The following is a 27811-nucleotide window of genomic DNA, read 5'->3' as shown; positions in this document are numbered from 1 at the left end:
AGAACTGATGCTTAAAATGCAAAAAAGCAAGTAGAAATGTATTTACTTAATCTGGCAGGGAATCTTTATAAGGTCAACTAATCAATAAATCCAACCAGCAGCAAAGGGCAAAACCAAATTTGATTATCACTTCATGGTTCACCACAAGGTAACAAGCTAATTTTCAGGCAGAGTGGTAGCATGAATTTCGAATGCTGTTGCTGTATTAAAAATCACATTGGTTTAGGTACTGATTAACTGGCGACAGGAAAAGTTACATCCTCAGAACAGCTTGAAACTAATTTGTATCAATTAGGCCAAGCCACTGATGTGTCTACCCGATACTAAACTAAGGGTGAGCCAAAGCCACTGACACAGAACTGATTTGGGATAATATGGAGTGCAAGAGAACTGATAAGTCCAACTTATAAAACGCTTTGAACACCTGACATATTCTTTTTAATGTCCTCAATATACTACATGATATACATTATCTTTTTGAAAACGTATTTAACAAGACTCATGGGGTTTGCTGACCCAGGCTGCAGAAGCATCACAAACATTTATTCTGGTGGTGTGGGTCTTGTGGCTTTCACAGTTTTCTATAACACCATAATATTTAGCAGACCACAGAAATGTTTCTGTAGGAGTGCCTGGGCTCTCAACAAACTGCCCTTTTCACATCATCAGGCCTGAAACAGAAAGTTTTTCTTCGGAGAACATGCATGTGAGAGCTGTAACCAAACTGAGAAAGAGGATTATGTTACACTCCCAAGTAAAGGGGATTCAAACATCCTTTACAGCTAGATGCAAATATTGAACTTGCTTCTGGAATGAGCAGAAACCAGGGACAAACTTGGTCTATCTTAACCACTTCAGTGGATTCATCCAGTAACACCACCCAAGGCACAGCAGTTCTACCCCGCAGAGTGGTTACAGTGCTGCTGTTGGCTGTGCTGGTTTTGGAGGGACTGAGCTATCAGAATTAATCCATTTACCATTCTGTTGGCCTTTTTATTTCGATACATAATCTTCTTTACTTTTGTCATGTGCACTGATCACAGGAAATTATATATATACAATGGTTCTGAAGGGTGAAACTCAGTAAAGTGAATGTAGATAGGGGTTGCCTGTTCAGCAGTCTTTCCTTTGCCGTAGCTGAACATCCAGGTTTCGCAGGTGCTTCAGAAAACCACGATTGGGTGAAATCCATCGATGCTCCTTCACTGTCTTGATGGCTTCAACTAATGGGAGGTGGTGATTTATCATGAGATATGCTAGGACTAGAGAAGCTGATCTGCTTACTCCAACTGCACAATGTACCAATATTTTGGCTGGTAAAAAAAAAAAAAATACACCCATCAAGAGAAGCAGTACAGTGGATGAAGTTTAATTTAAATGTTTTTCTTACTCTTCTGATAGATCACATGAACTGCTAACAGTTAAGTCTAATTTACTATTGTTACACTCACTTGTATGAGAAATGCCATGAGACCCCAACCTGATCTCAGAAACACTGGTAAATCAAAGAAAACCCTCTGAGAGTAATAAAGCTGTTTTGTTTTGACCATGAGGAAAAAAAGACCCATTAGTTTCAGGAGGCTTGCTTATGCAAGGAAGAATGCTAAAATCTGGCCTGAATGGATGGCACAGACACATTAGCCACCAAGAAAAATGACTGGCCTAGTACTATTGCATAATAAGGCAATTTGATACAACTGTAATTCTATTTTGAAGTCAGAACTTTTGATACAGAGACATCTCCATTAATGCCAGTTTACTCATGCTAAGAAATGGTCTTTTATGTAAAACACGTTACTTCGTATTTTATTGCACCACTGCCAAGAAGCTCAGTTTCTTGTGGAACTCACTGTAAATCTCCTTAGGTAAAAGTAAATCTTCTTGGAGGAACAGCCTTGCAGGCCCTGTTCACACAAGAAACTCATCTGCAATATATGAACCTCTTCATACAGTTGGTGATTGCAGAAATCAGGACATCTGTATTTTTACTAATTTGTTCTTGCAATAAGACACTCTCAAAAGAGGGTGTCCATTTCAAACGTATGTTTTTGATTCTCCCTTTTTGAATTAGCCTTATCTTCCAAATAATTTTCTCTCTCCTCTCCTCCCCAGTCTCTCTCCTGCATGGTTCATCTGTCTTGTCACATCAGCTTTTTGGGACCTTGTCAGAGCTACATCCACATACACAGCCACTCCCTTTTCCTGCCACCCACCCTGCAGGTGACCAGCACCTGGCAGGACACCATGTAGTGATTTGTCCACCACTGAGTTTTGTGGAGCTGACCTGTTATGTGTGGCTGCTGATTCGCATCAAAATGCAACCAACAATAATTTCATACCTCCTGGCGTGTTCAAGGCATTGTGGATAAACTGTGCAGCAGAGAAAAAGAACTGGCTGATATCAAAGCTTGGCAGGTCATGGGCTGGTACACCATAATAATCAATGGTTGCTCCATAAAAGTCCTGGCCTCCGTGGCTGTATGCTGTGCCATGGGCAGCATTTAAAACATGGGTCACACCCATCTTCCATAAAATAAATCTATTGTGCGCTGTTACTCTAAGGAAAAGACAAAGACAAATCAAGATTGGTGCAGTGATGTCCACAGAGAAGAAGCACTGAAACTGCATCTCCAAACCATAGCTGGATCATCAGCCCATGCATCCTTCTAAGGGCTAATCGAGAAGGGAATACCAGTTTAGTCATAATTTTATCTCGGAAATCGTGCTGTCTGCAGTGTAAATGACAGCAATTAGCAAAACTGTGAGCTGTCTAAAGCCGCACCCATGAGGCGTACTAACAGAAGGTATGGCAGGGGTGTGTCCATAAAGCCGTACTTACAGGTCCCCTAAGAAGAGATTAGGCCATACTTCATCAACGTGGTTGCAAGAGGGCCGCCCACTGTTCAGGAGCTGCTCGATTTCCTTGAGGGAGGGGACATCCTCCGGGCATGTCCCAGCTCCTTCAGGGTCCTGGGTGTCGGGCGCCTCTGTCGCAGACATGCCGAGATCCAGAGCGGAACGGCACTGGGGCGCTGCCAGCCCCGCTCCGTGCCGGGGCCGGCTGCGAGATGGGCTGGGGCAGGTGCCGGGCAGCCGGGCTGCCCCCGCTCTGGGGCCGGCCGCTCCGCACTGCCCCGAGCGGCACAGCCGCTCCAAACACATGCGGCTACCAAAGTGGGCATTGCTGGATCCTTACTGGCCCCAGTCTGCTCCTCTGGGCTCGTCTGCAGAGCCGCACCGTTCTGCCACACAGCAGCCTTGGTGCCGGGGACATCAGCCACATGTGGCACAGCCCCTGCCCGCGGGACGCGCATAGCACTGACTGTGACTGTCCCCAGACGTGTTTTCCACACAGCTGTGGCAGTCAGCGACATCTGGGCATTCATCACTCGAAAATAAAGCCTGATAAAGGAAAAATAGCAACCTCAAAATAGCAACCTCTCCCAGTAACAATTGTCTGTCATTTATCTGAGGTGCTTAAAACATAGCAGTGAAAGGGTCAGAAATGCACCAGCACGTCCTACCAGCACGGTCACCGGGAGGTTAAACACCAAGTAGGAGATGATGATGCCTTTTCTGTCACTGATAATCTAGGGAAATTTATTTATTGAAGCTACCCATATCAAATTGTAGTATTAGTGGGTCTTTTCAAGTACAACAGTGCCTGCCTGTGCTTCTGCAGGATGACTCCCAGCAGGGGCCTGCAAAATTCTCAGTGGGGGAGCTACAAGGCAGAACAAATGAAATAGTGCTTCTCCTCTGTAAGCCTGGCAATTCAGGGGAGAAGGTGACCCAAGAGGAGAAGCTTGCTGCTGAGAGTTCCCCCATAGAAAAAAAGGTCATGAATAGAAGGAAATCTTGGTCAGGTCTGAGCCACCTTTATTCCATTTGCATTGAAAAACTATGATAGATTTGCTGTATTTTATCAAGAGACATTCCAAGCTGGATATTAAAGTCTGGACTAATTAACTGGGCTTAGGAGTACTCAGTGAGAGATCATCCTAATACGTTTCCAGCACCAGAAAACAAAAGTCATACACAACAAGAGAAAAGTGACTTTGTATAGAATATTTCCTGAAGCAGAATTTACTTATGTTGTGTGGTATTTAGGGAAGAAACTGTTTAAAATCTGGTATACAAAGAGACTTGTTACTTCCCACTGCCATATATGTTCTGACCTACAAGGTGGAATGAGGGAAACTAAAAGTAACAGTGCTGCAGTGTTTATTTAGAGAGGGTAGTGGGACAGGCAGCCAGGCTCTGCTGTGAGTGAGGCAACCAGCTGGCCAAACCCAGCAGAGGAGAGGACTGGAAAAATGGCTGAAGTTATATTTCAAGCACTATGTATATACCCTTAATACATTACCTTCTTTTTCTGTTTTGTTCTTGGGCTTGCTGTTGTTGTTTTGGTAAACTAGTGCACTTTAAGGTGATTGATGTGTGCTGAATCAAGAAAATTAACTGACTGAGCAGGTTAAGTTGTTCAATTTAGTTTACTTTTCTCAGGTTTCTGGGTGGAGACTCAAGGTGAGGCTTTACTATCAGTTTTTTATAAATGTAACCCCAGCCCATTTGCTGCTAATCAAGTTCTGTGAAAAAGGTGAAACTCATGTTTAAGTCTACCCTTTTCAGATGTAAAGCTTTTATTGGCCTCTCCACCAGTTGCAGTGACTAAGAATTCACCAATTACAATGACTAATTAAAAGAATTCATCTGTGGTATGAAAGGTGACAAACAGAAAAACAGGAACTCCAGAAAAATGACCCCCAAGTCCTGTGTGCCTCAAACATTTGTATGCATACATCCATCTACTTCAAATCTCTGCCACTCCACACCTAACATCTTCTAAACATTTAATAGTCTGCAAATGTGGCTTTGTTAAAGCTGTGTTACTGACTTTTTTTAGCCAGGAGTTGCCTTCGAAACAGACAGGAGGCAGAGATCTGGCTTTCGGATGGATTTGCCTCTACATCTGTGCTTCTTTTCTGGCCCTTTTAACATCTACCAAGGATGTAGAAAGCAACAGACTGATATATGGTCACACGGAATAGAGGAAAGTTTAACACTCTGCAGGTGGCAATTTTGAGATTCCAAGCATTTGGAGGTTCTCCTGGCTGTTTGAATGATGGGCAGCTCTAAACCAAACATTTGTGTGTAATTCTTTATGAACATTAAATAGCTGCTGCTTTAGCTGAAGTTAATGCATGTTTAATCTTGGAACATGCAACAGAAAGCATTCTAACCAGACAATGTCTTTGTGATTGCTTAGAAGGTAGTACTTGGTGCAATAATCTAAATCAAACAGTTCCTGCTAATAATGTATTAGGTGGCAACAGTGTAAATTGCCATAGAGTGCTCCAGTAGCACATGGCATAGCATTGCCAGGAAAATGTGCAGCAGCTGAAAGCAGGAAATTCATGCTGGCTCTTCTATTTCTTCCCTTGAAAATACTCACCAGTTCTAACTGATGCCATGCTATTACTGTACTGAAAAAAGAGCCCAAATCAGACTCCTTTCACATATCCTGAAAGAAGGCAGCTTTTACAGTGAAAATGTTCAGCATAACAGTTCAGTTAGATAGGATTTCATAGATACAGTATCTCCAGCTGCAAAAGTGTTTTTCTCATTTCACTCATTAGCCTGTTTTCAGGATTTCATTTTTGGGATGGTTAACTATTGAAGAAGAATAGAAGTATTTGAACTCTGGTACATTTTGGGCAATTCTAAGTGAGTAAGTGAGACAAGGTTTTCTGGTGCTCTACAAAAAGGTATTTTTAACACATGGAACAATTTTATCTGATGAGTACATGGAGTTTATAATTTTTCTAATATTATGGTTCACTAATTTGTTTAGTCCTTAGGCATTCAATCTCTTATTCTGCCATTACAGAATTAAGTCATTTGAAGATAAAATAGATGCTTGAAAGTTCACACATGACTGACCTAAGTATGCTTCAACTGAAGTACAGAGATTGTGAAGAAATTATAAGGCAGGACTTGATCTGTAGCAAAATGAGATTACCAAAAACCCCACTCCAAACCCAGAAAAATAAAAGAAAACATTATTTAAATCAATTAGCACTTCCAGTGAAAGATACCCCCCTTGCCATGTTGCATTCTTTGCTGAATAAGAATTTTCATAAGCAATTGATTCCCTGTTCAGCTAAGACCCTTTTTTTTCCTGTCTGGGCCTTAATGTTTGAGATAGATTATTTCAAATTATTAAATGCTAACAGTATTACTCAATAACAATGTTTTTTAAAAAATGCCCATTACATTTACACATCTCATTTTCCTTTGCTCTATAATATATTGTAACTTGAACTAGTTGGAAATTTTCAATATAAATTTCCTTTCTCTTATTGCATTAAGTGTCAGCCTGAACATTAAATCAATATAACTATGTGAATTGAATAAATTGTTTTCAGTCTAAAGATGCATCAGTTATTACACATTTTAAATACTTTTTTTCCTTGGCAATCCACAGTTGTTTTAAAAATTCTGTAGCATATAATTTCTCAAACTGACATGTCAGCACTGGCACTTCTGTCAAACTTACATCAATGCCTTCATGTCACATGGCATGAAGCGACATAACTCAAAGTGACGGAATGAGGTTTATTGGAAATTTCTGTTAAATAAAGCACCAACTATTTAGATAATTCACCCTTTTAAAGAACATCAAATGTTAGCAAGGAGAAGTAGTTTTCAGTTTTGAAGTGCAATTACTGAGCAGCTATTACATATCTAAGTGTTACAAATTTTAAATTATGCCCTGTTACTTTTCTGTGCAAGCTTATTTAGTAATTTTCAAAATATTTGCTAGACGATCAAATTAGACAGAGCAGAAAAATGCCATTAGCAGTGATAACTTGAGATAGAAACTGACCTCCAAGCCTTTTTCCAGTGCTGAGGTTCACAGAATCAGAGATTCATTAGGGTTGGAAGGGATCTCTGGAGATTATTCAGTCCAACATCCCTGCCAAGGCAGGGCCACCTAGAGCAGGTGACACAGGAATCAATCAGGTGTGTTTGGAATGTCTCCAGAGGAAACTCCATGCTCTCCCCAGGCAGCCTGTTCCAGTGCTCTTCCAACCTCAACATAAAGAAGCTCTTCTTCATGTTGAGGTGGAAACTTCTCGCGTCTTTGCTTATGGCCATTCCTCCTTGCCCTGTCACTGGGCAAATCGCTTCTACAAACCAGCCCAGCAGCATCCACAGACAGGTCCAGGGTGCCCCCCACTGTATATGTGTCTGTCTTCTTCACCTTTGCTCTGGGTGCAGCTCTTGGCCAGGTGTTTCCTGCATGGAAATGTGTTGCTGGAGTAACACACCTTAGGACATGTAAATTTCAGATAGTCCTGGATTAACATACAGTTGGATTAAATACAGCTCATTTCCCAACTCAGACTTCTAAAGTCTGGAGATTGAATTTGGAATGTAATTTTTTAGGTGGATTGCTGGTTTTGCTACCATGTAGGGAAAAGGGGTTAGGAAATCCATATTTGTTTATTTCCTGGAATATGGTGAGCTGGTAGACCCTAGTACATGTTTATATGTAAAATAAAACAGCAAAGCCATAGCACTTTGAACAAAGCAGTGGTTTCCTGGTACCTCTCATGAAAAGAGTGAGATCCCAAAAGGTGAGTTAGCTTCAGGATAAATGCTTAAGACTGTAACAGTGACCTATTCCATGATGAGACACCTCTGTAGCCTGCTATGGTTGTTTTTTCAACAATTTTTAATTTTAGTTTGTGCTAATTTTCACGTTTTTTCTTAAACCAGTTGTTCAGATACAAGCAAATGCAGGCATGTATTGTAAATTGCATGAATTTGGCACTTGGAAGTGTGCAAAAAGTTGTGATTGACTGGCAGTTGGTGAAGAAGAATTCATGTCAAAAACAGTAGAGAATGCACATAATAGAGTGCACAAAATCTTGTTTAACTTAGTTGGCTTGCTCTCCTGTAATTTTATTTTCCTGGTCAGATAAATTCTAGGGTATTTTGAATATAAATATCTGGACCTGGAGTAAGCAAAATAACTTCAACTAGCTTTATAAACTGATCCATTATAAACAGGAAGACAAGGTCCATTTTATTTTTTTCAGGTTTATATGTATGTGTTCTATGGTTTGTCACTGATGAATTCAGATTCATCAGTTTTTCATCTAATGCTTTAACGGCAAAAAAGAGAAACATTGTGGCGACTGAAACTGCACTTGATTCCTACATTGTTTGCAGATGCAGAGGCAAAATAAGTGGAACGCACCCTCCAACTTCAGCAACTCATTTTGGGAAACTACAGATCATTTAGTGTAAAAAACAAAAGGAGGACAAAACAGACTGCGTAGAGATAAGCATCTCTGAGCCAGTATCAAGGCTTCTGGAAAGAAGCATCTTCTGAGAGATGTTCTTCACAGTTTCTCTTCTGCATATCTGGTAGATAGACAGTCCATTACAACTGAGATAGTACAAGAGTGCAAATTTGCATAGGCTTGCTTGATGACTCCACAACTCGACTTAACTCTGAAGAATTTTGAAATGCAGAATTTCCTTGTTTCACTATAGCAGCATATAAGCTTTGCAATATATATATATATTTAAGAACAAAGATCTCGAGGCCGCTTTCTCCAAAAAGGCAATGTCACTAACTTCATGGAGGTACACTGGCATCTCCGTTTTATTTCATCTGAAGCTACAACTGAGACTTGTCTCTGACCTCATAGTAATTGCATCATCAACAAAACAAATCCTGACTGTTCCTCAAACTGTTGCAAAGGGCTGGCTGCTACCCCAGACGGTCGGTATCCAAAACAAATTTATTTCTGGAGCAACTTGCTTCTGATTTGTCTGTCTCCTTCTATCCCCTCCATTTGTATCATTTGTAGGTTATGGAGCTCCCGAAGTTACGGTGCCTTCTTGAAGCTTTCGTAAGTCGTGCGTGCTGTTCACATCTGTGCTTTGGATTCCCGTGCATAAATGACTGAGTGTTGCCAGCCAAGCGCTGACAGCCAGTTTTATTATTTTTATACAGACATCAGTAAGGAATAATGCTGCAACTGAAACGTTTCGTAATGATTTCCTGATATAAGGCCTGACAGTATGACAGTCCTGTAAGTTTCCTCCGTTGCTGAAGGGTAGGAACACCTGCTGACGGACTGATCTCCAGCCTCTCACACAGCTCCGAGCCCCTCCTGGCAGAGGCCCCGTCCTTCCGCCCCGTCCCGCCCCTTCCGCCGCCGCCCGCCGGGGCTGCCGCCGCTTCCGGACGGGGGATGGGGGGTGGCGGTGGCTGCCGCCGCCGCCGAGGAGAGGCACGGGCAGAGGCAGCGGGAGGGTGCGGAGGAGCCGCTGCCGCAGCGCCCAGAGCCGGCGGGGCGGCACCGCCACTCGGCGGCAGGTGAGGGGGGCGAGCTGCGGGGCCCTTCCCGGGAGGCCCTTCCCGGGGACCCTTCCTCCCCGCGAGGCCGCCCCGCAGGCGAGAGCCCGCCGGGTCCCCGTGGCTGCCCCCGCTGCGGCGAGAGCCCCCAGGATGCGGGCGGGCCCCGAGGGTCTCGGGGGGAAAGGGCTGCCCCGCCGCAGAGGCTGTGCGGGAGGAGAACAGCTTCGCCTACCGGGGGGAAGACGAGCCTCCTGTGCTGTGTGTCCGCGCTAAAATCCGCTCCGCCGTAATTGCCGCGCCCGCCCGGCCCGGCACGGCTTTACCGGGCGTGAGCGCCCGGCCCGCCAACACCGGCTGCGCGCTGGGGCCATGTCACCGGCGGTGTTCGGGCTGAGGGCGTCAGCCCTTGTGCCCGGCTGTGCCGCTTTGTCAGCCTCGTGAGGGGAGGCGTGCGAAGGTGTGGGACGGGTACCGAGCGGGGAAGGTGCTGGCACCGGGGGTCGAGGCCTGCGGGCTCCGTGCGGTTTGTTGTGGGGCCTGGGACAGAGGGGACCCGTGTGGTGTCTGATTCCCGCGTCTGCCTCCGCAGGAAACAGATCGTTCCTGGAAAAGCTGCTTTGTGTCAGTCATGCAGTCAGAAAACCAAACAGTTGTACCGAGTCCAAATAGATCTTCTTACTATTTTTTTCAATAAAATCGGTATGTTTTCTGAAGACAAAGTGTTCAGTTTTGAATAAAAATGCTGTTGAGTGTGTAGGATATGATTAACAAGGCACAACGTGGAACAGCGCTGTTACTGGTTTGCTCGTGTGCTCTCCGAGTTTCAGGGTTAAATGGTGGGGTCTGCCTGTGGGGGAGAGTGAGTGTGCAGGTTTAGGGCCTGAGCGTGAAGAAGTTGAAACTACTGGAACTCGGTTCCACTCGGTCTCTTAAATCTGTGTTACTGATGCAGGTTGTGACCTCGGACCATTCACTTAATCATTGCTGATTGCTATTAAAAAAACCCAACACTTCAAAAAGGTAGGTTTTTCCAGCTCCCTAAGTTAATGGAAGAGGCAAATGAGAGGTAGTGTTAGTATTAATGTTAGCGTTTGTAATAAGTTGGTCTCATGGTTTTGTATTCGAGGCTTCACAACACTCATTCTCTGTTGTAAGATGACTTGTTGGAAGATTCCACTTGGTTAAGGTCTGCTCTGTCTCCACAGAGCTCCCTCGTGCAGCTGGACACGGTGTCTGTGCCACCTCCACAGAGCAGCTGATCATGCTGTGCTCTGGAGTGGGAAGAGCTCAGAAGACGTTTCCTGGCGTTTAAGTGCCCCTCCTGTTTGGTAGGGGGTGCCTCTTGCTGGATATCAGAGGTAAGGAAATGCCTGTGTCTTTTTCTTCCTTTTGCTTTTTATGATGTAGAAGAAAGGTGGAACTAACCTGCAGGATTAGTGTGAAGTGATTTTTATATCAAGGAAAGGAATTTTTGTAAGTTTCGTAAGTTTTTTTTTGTATGAGTACTGCTTAGATGTAAAGGAAATGTTCTGTAGATTTGTAAATGACAAGAATTTTAAATTATCTTGTTTGCTCTTCTATGTGATATTCTTTTTGCTGGCTGGTTGGGGGTTTGTTTTAGTAGGATACTATTAAAATACAGGAATTGCCTAGGAATTGTAATCTTTTGGGTTCTGTAGTATCACTTTTCTTTGTACAGAGCTTGCTTTTGCAGCCCACTTAGCTGGTTGAGATTCACTAACCATATTACATTGTGTGTATTTGTTTGTTAATCACATAGCTTTTAGAATTTTGTTATTTCTTACTTTAATGCATCTAAAATGAGGAAGGCTATTAGATTTTCACTAGACCAGAAAGATCAGATTGTAAATGGTTGTGGAGAGTATGATGAAGCACAGTTTCACTTCATATATTGTTCTGGTATTCATTTGGATGGACAGTTGTTCCTCTTCCCATATTTCCATTGTAAGATAAGGGTGTGGGAAGAAAAGGGGAGAAAGAAACTTGAGTTGTTAAGTGTAAGTTGTATAGGGATAAAGAGCAGCAAACATTCTATTACAGGAGGGATATACTACTTGAAACAGGAAGAACAATACTCCACACCTGATATTTAGCATGTAAAATGTTCAAGAACTTAGTCAAATAGTAATGAAATACTGTGAATGACATCCTAAGAGAAGCAGTGGAGTACTTGATCAGTTGTTTAAAAATCACTTGTGTGTGCCTTGAATTATGGCAATAGGATAAAAATTTGTTTTGTTAGCTGGTTAGCAGATTAGGAGTTGAGCTGCTCTTAATGTTCACTTGAGTATTATACAACCTGTTTGGCTTAATGAGGTGTAAGAGTCAGGGAGCAATATGTATTCTGTTCATTTTGATGCAATATGTAACTGTACTTGGTGGTTCTTAAGACACACATGTTTAGATTTCAGGACTTTCTGTAGTAGCTGCTGTCAGTCTTGCACGGAGGTGTCTTAACAGAAAGACTCTGCTAAGAATATAGAGCTAATATTTGACCCACAAGCTGCACTTCAATAAATAATTCTCAAAAAGCTCATCTTCCTTAATGGCTTTATAACCTAAGACTAAACTAGTGTTACTTTGAGATTTCTTATCTTACCTTCAGGCATGGCACTAAGACCTTTGAGTGCAGTTAAGCTACTGCTGATCATCTCACTTATGATACCAAAGTCACTAATTAAAACTCAATGCAAGTTTTACAGCAGAATTTATGCATTTGAAATGATTGTATTCTTGCTTCAGGAAAATACCATTTTTAATCTCATGGTGGGCATTTTGCTGTGTTTGATTAAATTTATACTTAATATGGTAGCCATTGTATTTAAAAAACCCTGAAAAATCATGTATTGTTTTGCATGTGTTCTTTTTGTCCTTCTGCTTACAAGATACCTACCATATTATACGTATCTGGTGGCGTTTAGAGGGTAAGGACTAAGTCACTGTATGCTATATGGCATTGAAATCTTTGGTGCTATTTGCTTTAAATAAGCACTGAAGAATTTAAGAGTTTCCAGGAAGAGCAGGTGACAAGCTTCTCATGTAAGTCAGAGTCAGCAGAGTAGCTGAGCCTTGTGCTGCATAACAAGGCAGTGCTGTGTGTTCTTTTTCCAGCACAGCATTGCAAAGTTGATGTGTGACAGTAGCCTTATTATTGCAGTCTGGCTCAACACATGTTTCTCTGTAGCTTTTTTGTGCTGGGGAACCAAGGCCACCAACATGAGCCTTGTCCATGTGGGTGAAGTAGCAGCCTTTGCAGGGAACAACCTCTCTCCCCTGACGTATGGGATGTGCTCCTAAGCCAACAGACACGGTGAAGTGGGGGGCTGAGTTGGAATGGCCTGTATTCAAACTGCAGCTTGAAACCTTCACACAGAAATGTAGGTTAAATCACTTGAGAGCTGATAGTTCTTCAGCATCCTTCCTAAAATTCCTCTCAAGGATGGTGAGAATTTGTAGCTAGGGAGAAAAAATCAAGGTGCAGTGCTCTCCCCTTGGGAGGTGCCTGAGGGCAGGTGGTAAAGCAATAATGGTGCTAGTAGAGATTCTGTATGTGTGTCTGGAATAAACAAAACCAGTCAGCACTCTGATAACTCTGCAAACCTAACTAGGTTGTTTAACCTTTCAGCTATGACTCTGCTCTAATCAAGTTTGTAGCCTAACGTTACTTTGGTATTAATGCTACTTTTCCTTCGCTAGAGTAGTGATAAGCAGATTCGACTTCCCATATATTTACCTCAATATACAGTCTCAAAGTCTGTAAGCTGGGAAAGTTAGGGAATTAATGGTTGGCTGTCAGCGATTCAGTAGACCAGAACATGATAGAATCATGGACAATTATGTTGATGGAGGTTAATTTTCTCTATATATACATCCAGGAAATTTTGCGATCAGCTAGGGTATACAAAGCCTCTCAGAAGCATCTTATTTCTTAAAATGCCCCAGCCAAATTGTAGGAATGTTTATGGCTCACAAAGTAATATTTTTCTTTTAAAAAAGTAAATACTTAAACATATGCAGTTCATATGCATTGGTGTTCATGCTGTTAATTGAAAAGCTGCTGCAAGAAAATGGGACACACAGTAAATACTGTTGACAAGCTTGCTAAGTGTTAATTCACAGTACCAGGAAAATAATCAACTGACTACAGACATTGCTGATGTCAGGTGAAAAGTATATTTTGCTGTCTGACGCTTAAGTCTATGCTTGCTTTGTGTTACTCATGTGTTATTCATCATTAAATAATGTTACCCATTATTTGGTTTCAGTGATAAAACTAGTAGCATGGAAGGCAAAGTAGTTACCAGAGTTGCTTCTTTCAGAAGACAGGTGCAGTTTTCTATGGGACTTGGCCTCTGCTGCATTATTCTTACACAGCAGTCCAGTGGTGTAAAAATTATGCAGCATTCTTCAGCTTCAAAAATGAACAGGAGCATTTGCACACAGGGATCTGTACTGTATTCCAGTTGTTAGGATTATTAGGGAAAGTGCCTTTTACATTTTAAACCACGAAAGTATCACCAATTGAGTAGTCTGAAAGGGAAGGCAGTTTCAGGATTTAAGAAGTTGCTTTGCCATTAAAAAATGAGCTTAACTGTTGCTGTTGAGATCAAATTAGCTACCTGCTTTGTGTAATGTTTTAAATTTGTGTTTTGTGGTCATTTCTTTGTCTTTTTAAGTGTCTTGTTGTTGACAGCGTTTAAAAACAGAGCAGGTCCTATCAGTTGCATCTTGAAGTAAATGTAGACTTTCTCCCAGGTCCAGCCCATAGTGACCTTTGATGGGTGTACTCATTCAGTGTTTTAAGGTTACTTTTATTGCACATTTGGTAAGGACTGATTTTTATTCCGGCAGTGCCAGATGAGGGAAGACTAGGCTGCTGTTAGGCTACTTGACTTGTGACAAATTAGTAGAATTCTCATAGGTTAGGGACAATTTCCTGCCTTTGTTTTCAGAAGTTGCTTTGGTTAGAAGACTGTATCAGTAAGTTGAATGTGTTTGTGGCGAGTTTACATTCACTGCTTTTGGAAAACTTACGATGATTACTATGTTAAAAAACTCACCGTGATTAATAACTTTTTTTTTTCCAGTATTTCATCTGTATTTTCGAGTAAAGAAAGCAGGAAGTTCAGATAAGCAATCCAAGTTTGTTTATTTTTACAGGATGTTTTGGATTTAGTATAAAAACAGTGTTGATAATAACACTCATGTTTTAGTTGTTGCTCAGTGGTGATGACCCTAAGTCAAGGAGATTTTGGGTTTCCCCTGCTCTGCCAGTGAGGAGGGGCAGAAGAAGCTGGTAGAGACACAGCAGGACAGCTGACCTGAACCTGCCAAAGGAATACTCCATACCATGGAATGCCCTGCTTGGTATATAAATGGAGGGGGAGGTTGGCCAGGAGGGGCTGATCACTGCTGGGAACTGGCTGGACAAGGGTCAGCAGGTGCTGAGTAGTTGTAATGTGCATCACTTGTCTTTCTTGGGTGTTTTTCTTCTCTCTTTTTGTTATTTCCACTGTTATTATTACTGTATTTTACTTTATTACCATTACTGAACTGTTCCTATTTCATCCCCTTGGGTTTACCTTTTTACAGTTCTTCCCTCCATCCCACTGCAGGGGGAGTGGGCCAGGGGCAGTAAGTGGGAGTGAGTGAATAACTAAATGATTCTTACTGCCACCAGGGATTAAATAGCAACCCTGGAGTAAAATAAAAATATTTAGTACAAAAAGGTCAATTAACTGATGATTAGTTGAAAATTAAATGTCATAATTTATTTTATTAGCTGTGACCAAAATAATTATTACAGTTATTTTTTGAGCTATGCTTACAGAAATAGTAAGATGACATAAAAATGAGAAAATACTCTTTTATATGGAGAAGGAAGCATATGCAGATATTCTAGTAGTTAAGGTTTTTTCTTATTTTGGGCAACTATTTAAATCAAGGTATTAAAGCTTATATATTTATTGACTGTATATGAGGTATTGAGAAATTTTAGCAATGAATTAAGTACATGTTAATAAATAATCAACTCCTGGGAGAATATCTTCAGAAGTATCATAATTATTTTAGAAGGTTAGGTGTGATCTGTGTGCTCATTTTTCTTCTAAAATATTACTTTCGCACTGCTGGGAAATCTCATTTGGCAAATTGAATCTTCTCTGATATAGTATAAAATAGTTTGTGGTTCTGTTTGATGAAAGCCAGAAGAAAAGGTTGCATCCAATAATTATATTGAGAGCTCAGTAGGTACTGTACCTCTTTAAAAAAAGAAGTGGGGAGGAAAGAGGTTCTGTTTTTGGAAAGAGCTGTGCCCCTGAAAAAGACTCAGAACTGTGTTGAATATTAATGATGGGTTTGAGTACCAGTTTACTATAGACAGAAGCTAAATAATAGATTAAATACACTGTTTCCTTGCTTTCATTCTGAAAACCTTGAATGATGTATGTGGCAGTAGTCTATTGTACTGCCTTGTATTTTCTGAGATTTGGTCGGCATGATTGAAGCATTTTAGTTAGACTGTTTTTTCGAGTACAAAAGAACTGTGAAATTGTAGCTGTTTCTTAGATGGTAGCTATACGCGAGCCACCAAATATAAATTATGCACAAATCCATTGTCTACGGCTGTGGGTCTTCAATATTGCATAAACGTTTTAGTACTTTTACTTCACTGGTAGCCTTTCAAAGTGTTTTATCATGTGTTCCACGTAATGTCCTGTGGTTAACTTTTTTCCTGGTTGTTGTTCTGGTGACTTGTCACTACCATGTGACTAAAATTTTGCTGACCTCTCTCTCCTTCATTCAGGCAATATTCTAGAGTCAGAAACACTATTACTGGGAAATCTGTATGAAGAGAATACATCTCTTCTGGTTTTGGTGTGTTGCCATGTTATCTACTACCACATTAATTTTAAAAATGCTTTGAAGCTTAATCCAGTGCTTCATGTCTAGTAATGTTACTTTTGAAAGCTGAGTATTTTAAAGGATTCACAATTCAGTAAGTATCTATCTTAGTTACTGAGATCAAACAAAGAAATAGGATGGTTGTACCATCAAAATACAACTAAGATACTTCAGCTCAATACTGTTGCAGATATCTAGACTTAGGTTTACTTGGAAGGAGTGGGGGAATGTCATGTCATCAAAGCTTCAGTATTTTAAAACAGTGGGATATATTGGATTGTATTGAAATGCATTATTTCAGCTTTAATTCAGTTTTCTGTGTTTGCTGGTTATACTTCCTTGTGTAGCTGGTGATCTGCAAACAGTGGAAAAGTCTAATGATTAAGCTGGTATTTAAAAAGTAGTATTTGATTTTCATTGCCTAATGTAATTAACAAAGGGATTGATTTATTTATTTATAACAAAATTAGAACAGTATACTGGATACATTTAGGAAATATTCTGCTTCTTGGAAACTTCAGATTTCTATTTAGGAGCAAATGAGATAATCTTAATTTAGTTTGTCTTGAATAAAAAAAAGCATTTTTATATTACTTACATTAGTAATTAGGTCTGGTTTTTAGCTATCTCTTATGTAAAATGTCTTGGGCTAATTAAGCATCTAAAATTGCACAACAGACGCTGGCATTTCAGTAATCTGTGTTAAACACTCTGGTGTTGTCTCTCTCGGATATGCAGCAGGTCAGTGTGATTGGCGGATAGAGGGGCACAATGGCAAGCAATAACCAGCTTTGCATTCGGCGTTGGACTACCAAGAACGTGGCCAGGTGGCTGAAGGAAGAAGGCTTCTGTGAATACGTGGATCTTTTGTGCAACAGACACAGGCTAGATGGAATTACCCTGCTGACACTTACTGAGTATGACTTGCGATCCCCTCCTCTGGAAATCAAAATCTTGGGGGATATCAAGAGGCTGATGTTGTCCATTCGCAAACTGCAGAAGCAGCATATCGACGTCCTGGAAGAGCTGGGTTACACCAGTGAGGGTCATGCTGGCACAGTGTCCCCAGCTGGTTCACTGCAGGGGGCAGATTGGTTTTGTAATGGTGAAGTACCTCGGGACTGTGATGGACCAATTAGTGACTTGAATGGTGATCAGTATCAGTATGCAAATGGAAAAAACAAACATGCCGCTCGAAGACTGGACCCAGAGTACTGGAAGACAGTTTTAAGTTGTGTGTATGTCTTCATAGTGTTTGGCTTTACATCATTTGTTATGGTGATAGTACACGAGCGAGTACCTGACATGCAAACGTATCCACCTCTGCCAGACATATTTCTAGATAGGTAAGAAATTTTCTTTCTGAACAAAATAGTAATGTGATTGTTAAACTATAGGCTGTATTTTCTCTGTTTTCAAAGTCTCATGTGCTCTAGAAAAAAGTTTCATGTGTTCTAGAAGATGCCTCTGCAAAATTGTAATAAGAGTCTAGTAAATCCTTCTGCTAAGATGGAAATGCAGATCAGTTAGATGCAGAGATTTAGTTTCAGGGGAAATAAATTGAGCTGTTGTTCTACCTAGTTTATATTTAGTTTTACATCTTAAACCCATTACAACACAGTAATTACTTTGTCCATCCTCACATTGTAGTAAAAAGCATGATTGTCAGCTGGCATACATATGCAGCCATATGCATTTTCTGCAATCCAGTGAAGCTTAACATATCTTGATATAAAAAACTTTGGACAAAGGAATATTTTGGTCTGTGAGTGAGCAAGGAAATTGAAACAAAACTGCATTTTTACTGTATTTTTACTATATTTTTATTGTTACTGTCAGCCTGCTGAAGGTGGTCTAGGGAAACTCTGAAGTAGAAGGACCAGCATCTCTTTAAACAGGGTATTAAACCACTGTTGTGACTTATGTAGTACCTGTTCATTTTTTTAAAGAAAATATTTCACTTCAGGCAAAGAAGAGAACCAATGGCAAAACTCAAACTCTAGTCATTGACCACAGATTTAATAGAGGATAAATGTTCTCTTTGAGAAAGTGCACTTGCACCATGGAGAACTTAGCTGCCTAGAGAGTTTTAAAAGATGAGCTAAATTGTTAGAAAGTTCAGCCTTTGTGATCTTCCTATTCCTGCCAGTAATTTCCATTTTTATTAATGGCTTTCAAGAAGTCAGTAAGACTCTAATCTTTAATTTTGAGTAAGTGTGCAGAGTCCCCCATAAATTTATATATAACTCATCAAGGACAGACCACGTCCAGCAGAGTGGAAGAGGGGAGAGAGGACAGAAGCTGCGGCATTACTGGATTTTGTTCCCAGGGTGCTACCATGGCATTCAGTGTGCAGGAGGATGGGGGAGGCCAGAAGGCAGCAGCTCATGAAACAATGAGGAGATTACTACAAAACTCATGTTTGAGCACCGCTTTGCTACTCCTTTGTATCAGGGAGAGCACAAAACTACAAGGAGCAGCCTCTCTTGAAATTTGTTGATCTGTATTCTGGTGACTGAAGAGTGGAAATTGTTATTGGTGCCTTATGTGTGCAAGAAGGTCTTAGATCTTTTGACGAGGAAGGCTGAAAGGTTTTGAAAACAAGTTTTATTTTCGCTGATACTTTTCTGTGTAGTTCTGCTTTGTTAAAAGTGTTTAAGGTTTTTGGCCTTGCAGCATTTAACTCATTGTGTTGACATGGCATTCTGGCGAGCATAAGCAGCATAATTGACATGATGCAAGTTTATGTCAGAATTAAGAAGGTTGTGAAACAATGGTAAAGGAACACATCCTGTTAGTCACGTATAACTTAAGACAGCATACTAGAGATTTTTCCTGACTTAGTGAATTCTGTGTAAACTGGAAGCACATTATTAGGAAGGAGATAATGTAATTGAATATATTTCAAATTTGGTTTCATTCAGTCTAACAAAATAATTTTTGCCTGTAGTTTATACTGTTGTCAGACGAAGGCAAATTAGTTTTGTGGTTAGAACTTCACATGCCCTTATTTTCAATACTGAGACTAGGAAAAATTTTAAGCCTTTGTATTAACTTTCTTGCTTTGTCCTTTTTTTTTTTAGTGTCCCTAGGATACCATGGGCCTTTGCTATGACTGAAGTATGTGGTGTAATTCTTTGCTACATTTGGCTCTTGGTTCTTCTGCTTCACAAACACAGGTAGATTTTATAAAATCCAAATTAACTGGTACTTTGATGCAGAGAAAAGACCATAACAAGAATTTATGATGATTGCTTAAGAATTTTCATTCAGTAAGAATCTTGTAAATTTCTAGTATGTTAAAATGGATTAGGGAGGATTTAATCAAGACTGATGGCTTGTGAATGAAAGGACCAATCTGAATTTACTTTTCTACCATATTTATAAGTAATTTCCTTCAGAACATAGGTATTTCAGAGAGTTGTCAGTATATGCACTCATGTGATAACAGTTTTGTGTATAAGAAAGCGCTACAAGAATTTCCACAGAAAGTCTGAGCCAGCCTGGCAGTTTGCTTTCACTGAGGATAGAAAATGCTTTTGTGTATGTGCATATTTTAAGTTAAATTTTTACTGGTTCATTGATTTTTATCAGTTTGCCAGCAGAAGGTATGAGTGCCAAAGCTAGCATAAGAGTAGCTGCAGAGGTGGAGCTGTACCTTTTGGTGACAGTAAGCTGGCTACAGTGTCTCACCCTGTCATGTGTAACCATATTTTTACAGTACTACTTAACTGGAAAAAAAAAACACGTTGTGAAACTTACAGTAATGATGACAGGACTTAATGGGATTAATTCGGGGTGAGGTGAAATGTTTTTATCATAACTTCCCTTATCTCAGTTCCTGTGTACTTTTCCCAGATCTATACTTCTGCGCAGGCTGTGCAGCCTCATGGGGACAGTATTTCTATTACGTTGCATTACAATGTTTGTTACCTCACTCTCGGTGCCAGGCCAGCACTTGCAGTGTACTGGAAAGGTAAAAACTTCAAATGCTTTAAATTATTTTTCCTGTTTCCTTTTGTAAAAAGGTACTCGATTAAGATTGTTGCAACCATAGTGTTAGATATGTGTTTTTTAAGAACATCATATTTGTCTCCTGTTTTCTTGCCCTTGCATTAATTAGCATAGGCAGGCAAACATCCCTGAGGGTCTTAGAACTACTTGCCACTCTGGAGAGTACATTGTTTGGGGAAGGGTGCTCAGAATGTTTCACACTGTAAAGCAGAGAAAGTACATCAAAGAGGTGTTTGCATTTAAGCTACTGACTTCATGAAGAGAGACTGGAAGGAAAGTAATTGCTTCTTTGTCTTGTTGGTTGCATGGTTTTGAAAATAAAACTCCAACAGACTATTACTATTTCACCCCTTCTCATAAGGGAAGGAAGCAGTACAGCTGAATTTAAAGACATACTGTGTGGGCAGTGGGATCGGAACTTAATACAGGTTAACATCCATGTTTTTCAGTTGTATGGCAGCGTTTGGGCAAAACTCCAGCGGGCATTTGCAATATGGAGTGGCTTTGGAATGACTCTGACTGGAGTACATACATGTGGAGATTATATGTTCAGTGGTCACACTGTCGTCCTGACCATGCTCAACTTCTTTGTTACAGAATGTAAGTACAGAGTGTCAGTACTCAAATGTCCTTCAGAGTACGTACAGAGGTGTGAAGTGTAAACATTTGAATGTTCTTAAGTTTTAAGAACATCTGCTCCTTGAACTCCTCAAGAAGTTCAAAGTGTAACGTTCAAGCAAACAAATACAAATTCAGATTGCTGAGCTCTTTCTCAGGTTTGTGACAGTCAAGTCAAAGCCAGGAGAGGAACACAACCTCCTTGAATGAGGGGATGAGTAAGGCACTTTTCAATGAACACATGAGCCAAGAAATTAGAAAGCCTTTCTGGCTTGCTACTGGGGGAATACTTGAGAAGATATTTAGGATTGTCTGTTACTGTTCCCTTCTCTAGGTATCTGCCACTGACTCCTGTCAGACAAAATACCTGGTGAGGTTTCCGTACATTTAGTATAATCTGTAAAGCCAAACACCAAAACCCGTAATGAGTGAGAATATATGAGACAGTAGTACCCTTCTGTAAACACCAACAGTGATTTGATACATTATAGCAAGCAAAGATAATTAGTTTGAGTTCAACTATGATGTAATGACTGCAATAACAGCAATGTAGCTTTCATTACATCTTCCTCCTTATAACATAGAAAAGACATGATTTTCATTAAAAGAAGTTGGTTGAAAAAAGAATTCTGCTTTGCAGAGTGCTAAGCCATTTAAAGATGCTCTTGTTAATCCAGAAATGCATTTGTAAATGAAGTCATGAACTGATAGACATACATAACTTGTGTGGTTGCTTTTGTTGGATTTATTTGACTTGTATACAATATTTCCAAATGAAGAGAGTAATTTCATCTCATTTTGGGATGAATGATCTGTATAAAAACTTGAATATCTAGGCCTGCACTTTGAGACAGTCAAGGTTAATCATGTTCTGTTTTCTCCTAGATACGCCAAGGAGCTGGAACTTCTTGCATACCTTGTCCTGGGTCCTGAATCTCTTTGGAATCTTCTTCATTTTGGCTGCACATGAACATTATTCTATAGATGTCTTCATTGCCTTTTACATCACTACGAGACTCTTTTTGTATTACCATACATTGGCTAATACTAGAGCATATCACCAGAGTAGGAGAGCAAGGATATGGTTTCCAATGTTTTCTTTTTTTGAATGCAATGTTAATGGTACTGTTCCCAATGAGTATTGCTGGCCCTTTTCAAAACCTACTATACTAAAAAGATTAATTGGTTGAAGACTGTGTGGGTTAGTTCAGATTTTTATGAAGCATTATGACTAAGATCCTACAAGACTAACTACAAGGGGGAAGTCAAGTAACATTTTCACTCTATGATCTCCTCCTTGCCTTGTTTCTTAGATTCTTAGCCATAAAATGGGGTTCCCATACTTTACAGGGATGTGTTTTGTTTTCTCCTTATGAAAATAAAAAACAATGAAGGGATAGGTAAAGGCTATCAGTGAAGCATGAATATAAACCAGAATACTGTTACCCTTGGTAAGGTTCTGTGTGAATGTTTATGGAACATCAGCCTCAAATATGTATTGAATATAACACACTCTTTACAGGTCCAGATAATCTTTGTTACCCAAGTACCAGCCTTTACATACACTGACAAAAAAATTAGAACTCTATGAAGCCTTTCTTTGAAAGCAGTCATAAATGTAATTTTTAAAACAAACTGTGTATATTTAAAGATTGAGGAGGTCTGTGTTATAATGAAGAAAGCAGTACAGTTCCTTGCTGAGAGGGTCTCTTAACTGTTAAATTACAAGTCTTGACAGTATAAATGGTCTGCATACAGGTTGCCAAAAATGAAGGTCTGCCTTGTGGCTGTGCAGTGATGATATTTTTTTTAAATGAGAACTTACTTAGGCTAGTCTATCAGTTGTCTGCATGGTTGCTCTAGCACTTGAAAGTTTTTCCTTTTGTGTTTAAATGAGGTAAAGTAAGTGGAGCATCCACTGAAAGTAAACTTAGCTTTAGTGAGTTTAAAGCCACAAAGTAACTTTTGTGTGGTCTTAATTGCTTTATACCTAAACCCCTGCATGCTTTTCAGGAGCAGTTCTTTAACATTGGAAAAACAGAACAGCTGTCTTCGTGTATCTTACTGTCCTGTAAATGGATGGGAAAAATGCATGTAGTATCTCTTTCAGGAATAGTAAAAATAGTGAGTATTGGAAATAGTGCTCATGTTGATGTATGTTTTAGCACTCTGGTGTCAACAATATGGTGAGTATCTCTGGATATATATATATGCACAGTATATTTGGTTATATATAGAAACACACAGTATACGTTTTTCTAACAATTATGAAAAGAGGCTAGTTCTTAAATTAAGTTGCTCATTTACTACACTGAAAGATACCATAAACAGTTGAGTTTTGCTTGTTGAAAAAACCAAACCACAACCCACAACAAAACATCCCCCAAAACCTCAAACCAACACTCCGAGTCCATAATGCATGGGCAGGGTCACACAAGGGTCAGTGATTTCTTAGGCAGTGGATTGTAAGGGGACAATACTAATATTGTCTGTAGAGCCTTGAAATTAAGATTTGTGCTAAATGAAAACTGATACGTACAATGTACAAAATCATAAAAATGCCATAGACCTTTTAATTTGCTTATTGCAACTTCAGATGTGCAAATGTAGTGTAAGTCAGCTTTAGAAAGTTACACAAAACATTTCCAGCTTGGTACTAGCTGACTTAGTTGGCACTGTGTACTTGTGTGTGCATGGAAATGAATCCATTTGGAATTTGCAGTTTTGTGTTCAGAGGCTTGTAATCTGCTGTGGGCTACTCCTTGCTGTATTGTCTTCCTTTTATAAATCTTGATTGTATTAACTTGACTACCTTACACTCTTCATAGTATATCACTTTTGTAACATAATTTAGCTCCTATTCCATAGAAGAATTGTGCATCTTAGAGTATCTCTGCCAACTGCAATGAGCACATGTACACTGTACTATTCCAGAGATTTTTATATTTGTAACATTCCAATTTTTTAGCAAAATTGCAGGTTTAATACTATATTGTTCAATCTACCATAGCCTGGTGGCTTTTGCCATCCAAATTGGGGGAGTACGCTTACATTTAAAAAAAAAAAGATAAAATATTCTGAAATATTTAAAGACTTGCCATTTTCTGCTCTTAACTTTCTGATTTCAGAAAGGCAATTTGAACATTCCTCTTGAGACTTCATAATGAAAGAGCTCTATTTGTTAACTTATATTTGCCTTTGCAATGCACACAGTTATGAATGCTGTTTTTCTAAACTCTAGGAAACATCTGTTCTCAGGATGTGCAGGATTGTAATCTGAGTTATATGAGAGGTATGCAATTAAACTTGCAAAGCTGTTGAATCTGAAAATAACCATTTGAGTGGTAACTGGCATAACTGCATCTAAACTGCAATACTATTTTACAACTTAGACATGCAGGAGAATTTTCAAGTACAGCCCAGTGTAACAATGTTTACATAAAGTAAAGCTTTAACATTTCAATATTTTTATTTTTTGTAGTGAAGTTCATATACATTGAAACGTAAGGATTCTTTGTTCTAATTTAATTTTCAAATTCTGTTAAGTAAATCGTGTTTTAAATCAGCCTTGTCTATCACTGTTTTTTAAAAGAAGCTTGTTCTTTTGTGCTGTTTCCCTTCTAGTCCAGGATAAGTAATATAAAATACTTGATTTTGTTAGCATTGGAATGGATTAAAACATTGTCAGGGTAATTGTCCTCTGCTATTCTGGAAGTTCCTTTTGTCTGTCTGTAAACATGGAAGAGGAAAGCTTGAAGTTGATAGAAGACAGAAAAATGTGATCTTGCTTGCAAGAGAGCACAGGTCAGTCTGTAAAGCTGGGAATGTATGCTTTATTGTTAATTAGATAGAAACAAGTTGCAGGTAGCTGATAAGCTTAACATTTTGTACCTCCTTTTGAGTTAGTGTTTTAAAAGCATTTTACTGATTCTGTTGCTGATGAGCACTTACAAGAAAAGACAGCTGAGCACCTTGGGCCTTGGATTTAATGCTTAGTATGTTCAGGGATGTCTTCCTTTATGTTCACATGCCATCATTGCTCTCCTTTAACATGTTGCACCTCTTTTGTGCTAAGTTGTCTTCTGTGGTCTGTGTGAGTGCCCACAAAATCTGAATTCAGAATAATGAATGAATTACTGTGGAATGCCAGCAAGTGCAAGTGTCTCAACAACATTAGTACTACAAACTGCACAAACGAATCAAGTTGCAAAGTCTGAAATTAGTAACCATATATACAAAAGAAGGGGAGGGTCACATATTTTTTGCTAGCTTAGCAAATTTAGTAATATTTGAGACCTGGAAATAGAGTTGAGCTCTTCCTTATTAGTATGTACACACCTGCAAGTGATAGCCACACAGGCTCTTCCCCATCTTTTTTCTTTGTTTTTTTGTACCTTATGACACAGTTTCTTGTAATAGCTTTCCTAAACTTTTTGCCTTTAGTTTTTCATTTATTAAAGATCCCTTTAGTGAGTTATGAGATTACACCTGCACTGAATTAGATCTTCATATATGTGGTTTTTAACAAATTCTGATTACACTGACAAAAACTTATGAAAGGATCTTTAAGCAGGATTTTCCAGCTGATCTTGAACAATGCTATAGAAAGCTTCCATATATGCAAATTATCTTCATGTCCTGTGGCAAACATGGTAATACTTACACACAAAGTATTGGTACAGAAATGTAGCTAGGCCTGAAGTATTTACATGTCCAAGACTAGCAAGAATTGGATCCCATAAATACACTGTTTGACTTGTATGCTTAACTTCAAGCAAATTACAAAATATTCTTGACTTCAGTAGGTGTTACTATTTTAGTTTAAACAGTTTTTTTGGATAAGGCCCAGTACATACTGTGTGTGGTATACTGCTACAGTAATGGGAATAGGTAATGTCACTTGCTTTTTGTTTTTCTCTGATGTCTCCCCCCCATCTACTGTAGAAGAAAACATTCCAAATTCAAAGTAGAATTTCAAAGAAATTGCTACTTAACTGGGTTCTGAAAGAACAAATATGTAAAAAAACAAAAGACTGAATAAAACCTTGATAATTACCTTCTTTAAGAAGTAAGGGTCAGTTAAATGATTCGGGGAAAAAAGGTTATTTTTTGATGCAAGCTTGTTAAGTAAGGTCATTTAGAATTACTGAAACCCTCCAAGGAGGGTAAAAGCACAGGTTCCTATAATCTTTTCTGTACAGCTGTATCTTGTATAGTGCCAAAAAGAGAGTTAAAGAGGAAAGAGTTGAGTTCAGACACCAGTAAAAGTCTTTTGCAGCAATTAATGCCTCATTGGTTTTAAACAATGGTCTGTATGCTTAGTGTTATACTTGTCCATGACTGTTTAGCTAGCTTTCTGGTGTATGAAAGCCCACTTGGTTTTCAAACATCAATCATGGAAAAAACAATAGGTTTTATGGACCTGGAGTGTAACAAAAATAACTTAAAACATCTGTGATGGTTTTTCATCCTGTCCGTGTAGTTCCTACTGAAGAGTTAGGGAGAATTTGCAGTAATCTACAGACAATACCAATTATTTTGTTGTTGTTTAATAGCCATAGGTACCTTTTTAGAAATCTGACCTGTAACTTCAAAAACCACCATAGTCTTGTCAAGATGGAATTATATTTGACAGAAGTCCTAGCAGTGAGACAGTTTACCCTCTGAATTATTTTGTGCCTGCAGACTTCAACAATAAGTGTTAATTGATAGACCACTGGTTTATAAAATTATAAAATTTTTCTGATCTATCTTTGACCTTGTCACTATTCTAATTGAAAGAGTATTCCTGGGGGAAAAAAAAAGTTCTTTGGAGTGAACCTACTGATGTCTTGTTCATTATATGAAGAAAACCACAAAAAAACCCTCACAACTTCTCAAACACTACGGTATTATGAACACTGAACCTTCCATATAGCAGTATCCTGCAGACTTATCACTTGTATCCTGACAAATTTTCAGTGAGTATTATGTACATAATTCAATGACATGCGCATTTTAAAATCCAGTTTGTAATAAGTGTGTAAGAACTTAAGGCAATAAATGTGGAGCACAATAACCTGACCTATTAGCCCTGACTGTGTAGTTAGAAAGACTAACTATAACTTAGTTTTGCTCTATCAATTTAGTTTTGTCAAATAATGGAGAAATTTTGTGAAATTTTGAGAAACCACAAACTGCATTGTACAAGGTACTTAACATAATAAGGATGTAGAAACATGGCTTTTCACACTGAACAGTTCCTTCAGTTTTGTCCCGACTGAGAAAATAGTGTTATCTAATGGCTAGAAGGTATGCCTGTGAAGTATAGAGTACTGTAAATAAGTAAATATTGTTTTGATTCTAAACTCAGATTGAATTAATATATTGTTTTATATATTTGTTGTGTTAAACATATTTAAAAATACTAAAATAAAATATTTGAAAGATGACAAATGCTTGATTTATTTTATGCACAAAATGATGGCTCACTGTCTCTGTTAGTGCTGTGACTGTGAAAGTATTCCTGAGCATAGGGCTCATGGTGTTACGAGGTCTTGCTTCAGTATGGAAGTAATGCTAACAAAATATAATTGGTACATCCTGTGGGAATGTGTTACAAGTATGTACATATATTTTCTGGACTATTATTTATTAAAAATAATTTCTGGAGCAATAACTGTTCTGGGTGATGCAGGAATTATGGATTTACAGCTGTGGTCTTAAGTTTGCACCTGTAATGGGTTTGCTTTTTCTTTTGGCACTGATCTGTGACAGATTCTGGTAAAATTACTGGTTTTTCCTGAAACGAGGAAACAGCTGCCAAATACTAAATTCCTGTTGCTGTCAAAATTGTACTGAAGTTTGATACTAGATAGGATAGGTACTCACTGC

General features: G+C 39.3%; 2 protein-coding genes across 4 annotated transcripts; one reads left to right on the top strand and one right to left on the bottom strand.

Annotated features, from left to right (window-relative positions):
• Positions 1–467: 467 nt before the first annotated feature.
• On the bottom strand, positions 468–3076 carry DUSP13A (dual specificity phosphatase 13A). The gene is made up of 3 exons (XM_005520511.3): positions 2840–3076; positions 2340–2557; positions 468–1313 (listed from the first exon to the last, which is right to left on the bottom strand). The coding sequence occupies exons 1-3, from the start codon at positions 2998–3000 to the stop codon at positions 1114–1116; spliced, it is 579 nt and encodes a 192-aa protein (XP_005520568.1). The 5' UTR covers positions 3001–3076; the 3' UTR covers positions 468–1113.
• A 6175-nt stretch (positions 3077–9251) lies between these two features.
• SAMD8 (sterile alpha motif domain containing 8) lies at positions 9252–27367 on the top strand. 3 transcript variants are annotated; one of them, XM_088059630.1, is made up of 8 exons: positions 9260–9400; positions 10335–10402; positions 10588–10740; positions 17045–17652; positions 19390–19485; positions 20165–20282; positions 20770–20920; positions 21824–27367. In XM_088059630.1, exons 4-8 carry the CDS (start codon positions 17078–17080, stop codon positions 22126–22128), a joined length of 1245 nt encoding a protein of 414 aa, XP_087915756.1. In that variant the 5' UTR covers positions 9260–9400; positions 10335–10402; positions 10588–10740; positions 17045–17077; the 3' UTR covers positions 22129–27367. The 3 variants fall into 3 exon arrangements, with proteins under 3 accessions (XP_005520567.2, XP_087915756.1, XP_087915755.1); XM_088059629.1 differs by lacking the exon at positions 10335–10402 and adding an exon at positions 9972–10081; XM_005520510.3 differs by lacking the exon at positions 10335–10402 and having other exon boundaries at positions 9252–9400.
• Positions 27368–27811: the final 444 nt, after the last annotated feature.

Source organism: Pseudopodoces humilis, chromosome 9 (assembly GCF_049639895.1).
Source record: "Pseudopodoces humilis isolate 2021_Gansu_Grassland_sample_001 chromosome 9, ASM4963989v1, whole genome shotgun sequence".
Classification (NCBI taxonomy): domain Eukaryota; kingdom Metazoa; phylum Chordata; class Aves; order Passeriformes; family Paridae; genus Pseudopodoces; species Pseudopodoces humilis.
This window is presented reverse-complemented; position numbering and strand designations above follow the sequence as displayed.